The 12,161-nt window shown below is 33.6% G+C and overlaps 1 protein-coding gene across 1 annotated transcript in view; it reads left to right on the top strand.

Annotated features, from left to right (window-relative positions):
• The window catches only part of SPATA17 (spermatogenesis associated 17), a 78,514-nt gene that overhangs the window by 5,937 nt on the left and 60,416 nt on the right, over positions 1–12,161 (top strand). Inside the window, exons 4-5 of the mRNA XM_088532204.1 lie at positions 4,089–4,139; positions 9,343–9,446. Coding sequence (XP_088388330.1) covers positions 4,089–4,139; positions 9,343–9,446 — 155 coding nt within the window. The remainder of the gene's footprint in view (positions 1–4,088; positions 4,140–9,342; positions 9,447–12,161) is intronic.

Genomic DNA, 12,161 nt, shown 5'->3' on the forward strand with positions numbered 1-12,161 from the left:
CTTTCAAATTAACACAAATTCTCTGCATTAAACAAGTTGAAATAACTAGCATCAAAAAATCCCTCAGTTTTACATTTTAAAACATAGAGCATCTGAAAAAAAATAATTACCTGTAACACCTGGTTTAAAATGTAGTTATTTAGATAAACATAACTGATAAGCCCTTGCCAAATCTGAAGTTCTGTGAACAATACAGGACATAAAATAGAGCAAGGCCACACTTAAGTATGTGTTCTGAATCAGATCATGGATCCTTTCTGTTCCTGGATAGCCACAGTTATCCTCTATTAGCAAGGGCTTTAGAGAAGCTGAAGACTACCAGCAAATTTGTGAATTGTACAGCAATCAGCATTGGAAAACCTTTTTCCTAAAATTCTTCATTTTGTGTTTGCTGTCTCTCTGATTGAAGACTAAATTCCACAACCATTCGTAGAGTGCAACCTTAAAACCATGTAAGTGACAGATAAACAGATACACTTTTCTCCTTTTAGACTGCTATATTCTATATCCTTTGTTTGGAGATCGAACCTAAACTTGATATTTAATTTCATTTCCCTACCTTCCTCATTGTGGAATCTTTACTTGATCATACCTGGCTAAATTTATAACATTTTAACTGAAACAAAAATCTTTTCAGCAGTTTAAGGTAACTTTTAAGTTAAAAGGTCAGTTAACATTTGGACTGAATCTCCTTAATAACTGTTATGATGACTCCTGATAATGAAACACAAAGATATATTTGACATGATAGTTTCTTAAATACAAAAAGAATGGTCACTTTAAAATTTGTCTGCTGATAATGACTGGATTGGTATCTGCTGCCAGCAAACAAGGCAAAGCATATGTACAAAATAGCCATGATTACTTGATAATAAATCATTTTAATGATTATATTCAAAACTGTGAAATGTGAGTGGTACTGATGCGGAAAATAGCAAAGGCTGAGGCTCATCAGATTGGCTGTCCATATGTGCCTCACTACTAGTATTTCATTTGTTATTCCTTTAGTGTCTCTTCCTGTGATCTTTATAAGCCTAAGTTATATGTCTATATTTTAAATAAAGAGCATTTTTAAAACAGCAATTTGGTTAAAAAAGAAAAAAAAAAAGAAATCTTTAATATTAGTCTCCAGTTAAAATTGAGAATTGAGCTCATAGTAGTTTTCTTAATGCTATATTTGTATTGATAGTTCTTGATTCTAAAAGGCTTGCGTGGCCTGCAGGAAAGGATGAGTTTTAAGGATAAATTTTAAAATCAGATAACCACCAGAACATAAATCAAACTATTTATCAAAGTTTCTCTTTACAGTACTTATTAAAAGACAAGAAACCACCAGTTGAGGCAAATGGAATTCCACCTTTCATGGTTCTATGAGGTTGATATGCAAGATGGCATATTCTCAACTCACTCTGGAAGGAGCTGCATTTGAAAAAAAATGGATAGTTGATGTAGTATATTAAATATTTTAGTTTCAACTCAGTAACCAGTTTTAAATAATCCCAATCCACTAGAAACACATAGGCAAATGCCTATTCACTGTATAAAAAATGGCTTTTCCCAGCTCAGGCCTTTTCTCAGTCTTCTCTCAGTCCAATTCCTTCTTCATGGAAACGGTCACTTTAAATTTTCTATGTAAAGAATAGAAATGCTTACCAGGAGCAGATCATGTTTCTTTCATAGATGGAGCCCAAATATAATTTTAAATTGTAGGAGAGAATAAAAGGAGAGAATAGATTAATGGAAGGACATCAATTTATGCATGAAAGGGCCAAATCCATCTTGGAATCATTGCTTTTGGAATAATCTTTTGGGAAGACTTATATGTTAATATCAGAGCTAAGTGCAAACAGTGGTTCAGAACTGGACAGGAATGCTCCAGGTCAGAAATGAGTCTTTACTGGGGAGACATTAAACTATAGACTTGAGATGAAGCACAAAGTTATGTCAGTGCTTTTATGAATAAGGATGAATACATCCTTAAGCACTTGTAATTGCAGAATTAGCACATTTTATTCTAATTAAGATTAGAAAACAGAGGGTAAATCCATTTGCAAAAGAAACTAGATGGCCACACAGGCCTTTTGGCTCACATTTCTGATGTGAGTGACGTTGTTAAGTAGAATTGGAGTAAGACCTGAATTTGTCACACCTAGCTTCAGCATCTTAGCTAGGAGCCTTGTTGCCGTTGACTATCTCTCTAAAAAAAAGAGGGAGATGCATTTACAGAGCTCTTCAAATCTTAGAAAGCTTGAGTGTGCAAATGGTCCTGCTTATCTTTCAGTGTGGTGACATAAAGAACATAATGCTAATACGTCTGTAACTTAGGTGCTTCAGGGAAATAGGATGGATTCAGGCATAGGTGCATACACCCTTCAAACACAAGAAGAATAAACAAAATAGAGTGAGATTGTTTAATTTAATCATTTGATGGACAGAAATCCAATGGTCATTTTTTAAGCATAGGAATTTCAATTAAAAATGCAATTTATCTATTTGGTGGTGCCACAACTCTTGCATTCCCTTACAAAGAGAGAAAAGAGGAGCTGCAGAGCAAAAGGATATCACAGTTTCAGAAGGTACTTAGGCCCGGCAACCATTATTTCATTGCCAAATTAGCTGCACACAGATAGTATCACTCAGAAAACATTTATGGAGAGAGAAGTGAAAGAGGCCACTAATTCTCCTAATTCATACCTTTGGGACCAAGATTTCCTCTTTTATATATGTATAAGTGTGTGTGTATATATAAAAGAAACTTTTTTTTTTTTTAATTTAGCAATCCTGCATTCTTCTTTCAAACAAAAAATGTATTTTTTTCTATTGTTTGCATTACTACTAGAACTGTGTGATATTAAAGAAAACATTTTAAATGCACCTTAATTAAACTGCAGGAATTATGCCTTGCTTAATGTAATGAAGAAAGAGAATTTAAAATGAAGTAGCATCATTGTGTTCATTTGTAAATAACATATTGCAGCCAACTGTTTCTTAATTGCCCAGACTGTTGATAAATAATCCAGTCCTGCTGCTCTCCACAGACAATTTGCTTTGGATCAGGCTAGGCAATTCAAATAACACTAATTACAGTGAAACCTTTTATAGAGAATTCCTGTTTGCCATGGGGGAGAAAATCACTATATCAGGGGAAAGCACTTTTGCCTTTGATTTGTGTCTAAAACATGAGAAACACATAAAAGCTGCATGTTGTGCTAAATAAAGGACATACTCTTGCATTCAGAGTACTTATATTTTACTTTTTATGATACAATTGTGAATTATGTTCATTTTGCATTTGTAATTAGAGGGCGGAACAGATGTGAAAGCTTAGTTTAAAGCGATGTATCCATTAAAATAACCTATGCTGCCAAGTGATTGCTTAGTATAATAGGGGATTCGTTCACTAGGAGAGGAATTCTACTTTATTGGAAGGAAACCAGAACTTCAGGAAATGTTTTCTATATCAGGGGATTCACTGTAACATGATATCATTGTATTTATGATTTTATGATGTTAAAATGAATATTAAATGAAACAAAATTCCCAAGGATTACTCGGGAGGCAGCTAAGTACATAACATTTAGTACAGATGGTTGGAAGGCACAATTTTGCTCCATCACTGCATCCGTATCCTTGAATGGTTTCGACTGAAGACAGCATTTCTTTGAATTTTTCATTAAACCAGACGTCTTGAAATATGAATTCCTTTTATGTTTCTGTGAGTTTTGGCTAAAAGAACCCCAGTGAATAAATCATACAATACTACGTGTCACCAGCACTTGTGAATATTTCTGCTTTGTTATTCTACTCTCAGTAGAGCACCATTGATTATCAAACTCAGCGGAGAGCATTTTATGATCATATATCTCCATTAGCTCCTAGTTTGACTACCATAGATTTTTCTGGTTAAGCCTGCATTATGTATTAGGAAGCCTATCTCTTCAATACAAAGTTTGATTTTATTCTGTCTAAGCCTAGAACTCTTATTATGTATTATGTATAAAGATTCCTATCTTTTATATGTAAAAATAGGAGCACTGTCTTTGTGTAACTGAAATATATGCCATCTTTTTTTTTTTCTTGATTCACAGACAGCATATTTTATTATGAAGATGAATTTCTACAATGAAATGGCTGTCAGGGTAAATATTTCTTCACTTGTTAAACAAATGAAAAGTCAATTGTGCTCCGAATTTGCTTTTAATAAAATGAGCAAACCAGAATAATATACACTTGATTGATATGCTGATGGTAACAGCGGGAAATAGTACATAGTTAAAAATTAAAGTTATACTCAGTAATCTGGCAGGTATTTGAAAACTCTAGCTGAATTTAAGCCGTTCGTGTATGTCTTGCCCCATTCAGATTTTCATTGTACCTTACCATATATGATAATGATAAAACAAACAAATATTTTATCTGAGTACCCTAACAAATGTAGGCACATATTTACAGTTCTAACAAACTGTAGGACTTTCATGTCAGTTGATGTATCTATGATTCTTTTGTTAGTACCTTATTATCATGTATTGAATCTCAAAAGGTTTATTCAGATAGCAAAATATAAGTTCAGTCCTTAAACACAGTTAGAACTGTACTAATCTCATTGATGCTATTATGAGTGCCTTTTCTAGATGAAGAAGAGTCCTTGAACTTCAATAAATATATAGCAAATAAAATAAATACATATATTTATCATGGAGAAAACTGCAAAATGTGTTTATTTAAAAATCATCATTTTTTTTTTCCTGGAATTTGGGACTGCACTAAAATAAACCTATAAAACAAATAGGAACCTGATGGCTTTTACCTTCTTTATTTCTTTGATTTTGTAGAAAAGAACTGCTTTAATTTAGGGGCTTGGCTTATTTATTTTTTTAGGGAAGACTTCTGTTTATTTTTAGATAAAAGCCGTAGTCTACCTTTTGAATTCAATAAAATCTGGGGATGAGGATGAAGAGCAACCCAGGAAAACTCCTATAAGTTAGGAAGACACCCCAGACAAGACTGAATTTTGCAGTGGCCTTTCTGGTACCTATTTTGGCACCGAAATTATTCTACATGAATTCTATCTATCAAGACATGCAACATTAGGTTCATGCCAAGATTTTGATCTGGTGCTATTTCTCCCAAAGGCACAAAAGAGAATCTTACATTTAGGCCAAGTTAGGTGAAGGCATTCAGCAGCAATTTAATTGCTCAGAAATTGACTTTTTCTGATCTAGATATTTCCTTTGTTAGCTGATTTAAAAGTATTTCACAGAAGGTGTATATGCTGTATACTGATACCCTAGAAATCAGTGAGAAAGCTCAAGATGTAAGCCGCCTCAGAAATTGTCTGTATACTTTCAGGAGGCATTTCAAGACCCAATTATGTATTCTAGTTGAATGAAGTTTGCATTTGGTCTTTCATTTTTAAAAGAAATTGAGTATGTTCCCATTCATTTGTAATAGGAATATAATCTTGAATCTTTAGCTGATATAAATCTTCAAAGTGCCATTGTTTTCAATAATATCATTTTCTTTAATAGCAATTTACCAGTAGAAGACAACTGAACAGATCTTTATTTAGTTACAAATGTCAGAATCTGATTTTCCTCTGTCTAAATCCTGTACACCCATATCTGCAGAGCTAATTTAAAAAGCTAGCATTCTGAATCAAATTTTTTTTTTTTTTGGTATCATTCATTTATTGAAGAACTAATCAACGTACAGTATAGCAGAGGATAAAACCTGTGAGGTTTGTGCACGGAAGATGTGAGGCTGGACTTCAAGTTTTCTAAGCCAATAACGCTTCACATTCACACACCATGAATTAAATTCACAACTAGTATATTCCACTGTTCTGAAAATATAACAATAGCTGATGTATGCATTTCTGACTATTTTGTTTTGCCTCATAACATTATTGAACAATTTAGTTCAGTTTCCAGTCACTGATTAGAAAGGCACTTTCAATTTCAGCATTAGAAGTATCATTGAGGGCAAAAACACATGGTCATAACTTAGAAGTCAGTCTATACCTCTGCCTCCCTGGATTGCATTTACTTGTAACTATCAGTTTCGACTTTTTAAATTAAAATAGAGAACTTGCTTTAATCGGTTTTAGTTCTGACTACTGGGTTGCGATATAATTCCATCCCTTAAAAGATTTAAGGTTGCTATAAATTTCCTGCAACAAAAGTAATCCCAGGAAAAAAAATCCATGAGCAGATGGCTTTTGATATATCAAGGTTTTGCCATTTGTTTTAGTGCTTAAAATAAACATTATTTATAAGACCACTTACATTTTGATGTTACTTAATGAGGAATATGCATCATTGATTTGACTAGCTTAAGAGGTCATTTAGAACTTGCCCGTTAACAAGCTGTAATCTGCTGAGCACACAATGACTTTGTTTAAAATTATCTGTTCAGTGCTGATCAATGACAATAATTGTTTTGTACCAATCACTGTTGAAACTTGCTAATTACTTTGAAGGGCATGCACACTTGTCTTTTGCCCCCAAGAATTTTTTGAACATTCACCTTGGAATTAAAAAGAAATATATTCATAACATATTACACTTCTTTATAAAAGCAAAAACTTACAACTTCCTTATTGAAAATATGAATATCATTGGAATCTTTCTGTAAAATTGCCTTTTCTGGAAAAACTAATCTTCAGTCTTTTGATCTCTGACACACAGAATTCGGGTAATAGAAACCTAAAATAAAGTAATTTGAGGCATAATGCACTTCCTACTTTTGTTTTATTATGTTAAAATCAGTGAGTTGATTCTGAACTGACAGTGGTATAAAGGCAGAATGCGACAGTTCATTGGCACGCAGAGCCCACTGAATTACAGCTTTATCTACCTTGCTCTTTTGTCTTTTGGTTTAAAAATTTTGATCCTTTAACCCACAAATATCCAGTTCTGCATTTGTAGCTGTAAGGTGAAGACTATCAGAAAGAGTTTCAAAGGGACCTTAATCCTGCATTAATGAGAGCACAGCTATATGGAAGCCAACTTTCTCTTGTTGACTAGCAATATTGAAGCCAAAGAGAAAAACAAAGCTAAGACCTTTATTCACATGCAAAGGATTTGGTTAATCCTGGATCTCTAAAGGCAAACTCATTCTTTGCTCTTGCTCTATCCCTTTTTAACCCAACACCCTTGTGTATAAGAAAATGGAGTTGCAAAGAACATTAAATTTGCTACCACACAGTGCAAAGTTGCACACCTAACGCTTATGTTTTCTTGCTCCCGTGTGCAGCTGCTCACATAACTATTATTTGTTCATATTACAGTAATGTTTAGTAGTACAAACACTTTTAAAATAAATTAAAAAAAAACACACAGATAAAATAAAATAGCAATTTCCTAAATTAATTTTCAATTTCAGTTGAGAAGAGTGGAAAACGGATGGTAGTGCAGAAAGGGGATATTAGTAAGGCTATACTAGCACTGAAATAGCATCCTGCTATTTCTAATAACTAGTGCATGAATTTATTTTTTTTAATGGTGCATCGCTCAAAGACTTACTAAAAGCTTACATGTGATGTGTTACTTGTTCTCTTGTTTAGTGTTATGAAAAGAGGTGATTACAGCTGTATATTCAGGACCAAACACTTGTTTATACTTTAAAAAAATCATAATTTGGCTTTTGCCATTAAAAATGGTACCAAACACAAGTTTTGAACATATGCAACTCTGTCTGCAGATAGCTGCTTCTGGTGGTTCTGTTACTACTTTCAGCTCAGGAAATGGCAGCACGTGGACAACTGCAGTAGCACCTACGTAGCTGTACAGAAATGACTGCACTGGAATAGGAAAGAGCAGAGATCATTTTGACAGTTACTTAAGAGCTCTCTCAAGATTTGAAGATGCAGGCAATGAAGTGACAGAGTGCAAAACTTGTGGATTTTACTCCACTTACCTTTGCAGTCATAGGCTGCTTCGGGAAAGGGAAGGGTTATTGCAAAGGAAAAACAAAAGTCTTCACTGTAGATTTACTGATGAGTTGCAATTCTTTAAAAGTCTAATAGCCAGAGGCCCATAGAAAAGGAGAGATCTTGTTAAATTCAGAATTTCTTTTCTTCACCACACACAGAAAGTAGCTTCTCCTCTTGGAATTGTTCCTGAATAATAGTGCTTCGATCAAAAGGCTTTTTACCTTTTTTCATGTAGTAGATTATGCCTTTTAGCTGTTATGTGTCTTAAGATTTCTAAACTGTAAAGGTCAAAGAGATGAAAGCTGGAGAAGGAGTGAATAGAGACTGGAAGACTGAAACTGAGAAATTGTTTCATAAATATATTGACAAAAGAAAAAGACAAAAATGCAAGCAAGAAAATAAAGAGTATTACCTAAGACAATCAGTTCAAGGATGGAGGAAGTTAGAGGAAATTGTGAAAACAAAACATAACAAAAAGTCATTAAACTATTTATAAGATATATTGATCTAGCATTCACTGATCTGTTGGAAGATGAGGAGTGAGAGCAGTCCTCAGCATTGACTGAGGAAATTATGTTTCCACCTGCATCAGTGCATCTCATGGCATAGGGGTGAATTTGGCTAGCCAATGAAATGGCAGTAGTTCCAATTCTTTAAACAATTTATGGTTATTTTCTTTTTCCATGAAATGGAAAGCCTGCATTCACTTCCGAAACATCATGATCATAGTATCATGATCATAGGAACATTCTCAAGTATCCAAGAAGGTTTAAACAATTCTGACAAATTCTGAAAAAAAAAATCAGACTAAACTGAATCTTATATTTTAAATTGCATTGCCTTTGTCCTGTAAAGATGCTACATAATTTATGTACTTAAGTGGAGTTTGGAGCTTGTTGCAGATAAAGAATTTTCCTTTTTCAGCTTAAGTATAACCTGTTATGCAGGAAGAATTGTATGTTGTTAGAAGGCTATAATTAATGTATAACAGAGACACAGATTGTCTTTTCTTTTAGTGTTCTCATAGACTCTTATGTTGCATGGAAAATGAAAGAACTTCAATTTGAAAAATATATTTTCAGAAAGCCTAATTCTTGATTACTGGGGAGGCTTCCATTGGATTTAGATGATATCCAGAGGATGAAGCTGAGAATGTAGCAGAAAACTTTGGTGCATTTGGGAATGCAGTGAAACAGGTCTATTTTTCATCATTCTGTTATAAAAGAATGCTACCAGCAGCAGCAAACATTTCTTTTCATGACTATGCCTGAAATAAATAATGGCAAAAACTTGATGTATTTTTTATGTTCGTAAAACCCTTGAGAGATGCAACAAATATTTGATATACATATTACCAACCTTTGATGTACTAAACATCAAGTACTAAACAATTTCTTTATTTGTTCTAGATTCAGAAAACATGGCGAGGCTATTATGTTCGAAAATATACCCATAACTATTATGCCCTGAAGAAATACCTGGAAGCCGTTTCTGTGAATAATGAGATTGTCAGGTAAAGATAAAAATTCCATGTGGTTGAGCTTAAAATTCCTCTTCTTTTATTTGTAAAAGTGTTTATGATACTTATTAAATGAATTCTTTGAGCATATGTATCCCTTCATTTTCTAGCATACATAAAGGAGTCGTCATTCTCTATCATCCCAGAACTAAGTGCATTGCGCCACGTTCTTACTTACACTCTTATGAATTCAAAGTAATGCCTTTGAAGCAATTGGAAATACTCTGGGTTTTAACCAGTTTAATAAAACAGAATTTAGCACTTACTACCTCCCATATTCATATGCCTTGAATGTTTGTTGAAAAAGACTCTTTGCCAGTAGACAAAGGCTAAAGGGTCCTTCTTTTTTGTCCTCTCATTTGTTTTGAAAACTGATTATTGATTATATGCTCATGAGATGTTATGAATGTTAATTCATTTTAATTGTTCTTTGCTCAAATTCTTATAATCACCCTGCTTTTCATGCTGGCCTATTGATGATGTCATATTATGGGGATGAGACCTGAGGCTGCCCTGTAAAGCAAACAGGTTTGCTCTGTGGAAAACAAGCTTGTAAAGCAAAAGGTTCAGGTGGATCCAGCACACATTTGCCTACAAATCTGGATATTTTTAGCACATCAGAACATCACTAAGCCTAAGGGCTGCATATAGATAACATATAAGCAGACCTTAGAATGTTTGAAAGATGGTGGTGTAGACATGGCAAGTTAATTTCTTCTCATAGTTACATGAGACATTCCCCTGTTGGGGATTACTAGCAAGAACCATTTCTACTTCGCTGCCATTACTAGATTACTAGCTAGAACCCTTGTTGCTACATTTTCGTACTTTACTTCTCCTATCCACATCCTGTATTTAAGCTGGAAGCTCTCCAGAATGGAAGCAACTCTTTCCCTTGTTGTCCATACTGTGCCTAGTACACTTCATCTCCTGGTCCGTGAGTATTCATGTAACAGCAGAAACTGTCAAAATACTCCCCAGCTGACCATAATCGTTATTTTCTGCTTGTTAATTAAAGTGTGTTTGACAAAATGCATCCAATTTCTGCTGTTCAAAAAGCCAGAGACAAAACTTTGCTTTCTGAAGTGTAGAAATATAAGAAAATGTAGTAAAAAAAGTGTTTCTAGAGGTTTGATCACATAGCAAAGGCAATGTAACCTCCTGTGTTGTAGGAGAAAACATATGCCGTATTTTATATGAAACGCACTAATTATGCAACATATTATATACCTACTTAATATATACTATGCATGCAACTGTATAGATACCACAAATATATGCTATATGTACGACATTATATACACGCTACTTACTGTTTTCTATTTCTGTTACATTTCAACAACTGTAGTTGATGTGACAACCTCTCTGTCATAGCATTCTAACTCTTATATTACATTGCTACTTTTAAAGAAATACCTCATAACTGTCTAACTCTGATCTTTGGTTATTGCTCATTTAAATACGCTTTTATGCAGATATTTGGATCATAACTCAGCAAACCAAAGGCTAAAAGGTCAGTTCTTCGATACTTCAGTAGTCTATTCCTGCTCTAAATTTCTTTGAGTTTATTCTGTTTTTGGAAAGGCACAACCCTGGGAAGACTAGGCTAAATCTTGGAAAAAGCATAAAAAAGGGTATATTGGCATAGAAATTCTTTTGTATTGTTTTTCTTCTGACAGGTAAGATGAACACTCTGAGTTCAGATACATCAGCACTGTGTCAAGGTTGATGTGTGAGCTCTTCCTTGACTGCTGATGGAGTGGTAGTCTGCTAATCAAAGTTTTGTCTTTGGGAATTCACAGATATTTTCCATCTCTATTTTATCTGTGTATTTTATTGATATTACTCACTTATTGGTAAAGTATATGTTTTATTGGAGCTTTATTTAAATAGAGGTTAACAACATTATTTTATTTAAGCTTTGTAAATTGTCATGCATTTCAAAGTTCAAAATTGCATTTTTGGAATACATGGTTTTGAATTTTTGCATTAGGAAAATGCAAATTATGTATTGTAAGAGTAATGTATTACTCTTATAATAGTAACCTAGCAAGTCTGGGATTTATTTTTTACAGATTATCTGCTCCTGAGTTAATATTATGTTTTTATTTTTTGTGCGTATGCAAGGATATATGTTCATACAATGACTACATGTTTTAAAAAGATAAATTGGTTTGATTAATTTAAAGGCTGAATGTGCATCTGGTGGCCACATACCCTTGTAGCTACTGTTCTCTTGCAAAAATTGTCCTAGATTAATGAACATAAAAATGATATCATGAAATTAAAAATTAGCCAGAGAATTACAGAGTGTTATTAATACGTTAATAAAACATTATTAAATGTCAGTGAAGGAAAACTAATGTACTTCAGTTGACAGAAACCCAAACTGAAAGTCATTTTGTGAGTTTTTAGTGTGTTATAAATGTTGATTTAAATCATTACTTTATCTTGTAAAAGAATGCACAATATATTTCATGTAACAAGGAGAAAAACCTTTAGTGAACTGCAAGTGAAATGATTTAGTTAGATTGTTTATGAGGGATTTATTGCTTTTTGCTTGTGTTTACATCCAGCCAGTTTGGTCAAATGTATCACATCCTTTTCATTATAAGAGGGCAACACTTATCAGTCAAGTATCAGTGCAGTAATTTCTTTGATGTGGTGCCTTTAAAAAGTATTATATAGTTGCCAGCATCTCTCAGTGGA

The sequence above is a fragment of the Tinamus guttatus genome, unplaced genomic scaffold (genome assembly GCF_059628265.1).
Source record: "Tinamus guttatus ecotype Peru unplaced genomic scaffold, ASM5962826v1 Tinamus_guttatus_pri_ptg000033l, whole genome shotgun sequence".
In the NCBI taxonomy this organism is placed as follows: domain Eukaryota; kingdom Metazoa; phylum Chordata; class Aves; order Tinamiformes; family Tinamidae; genus Tinamus; species Tinamus guttatus.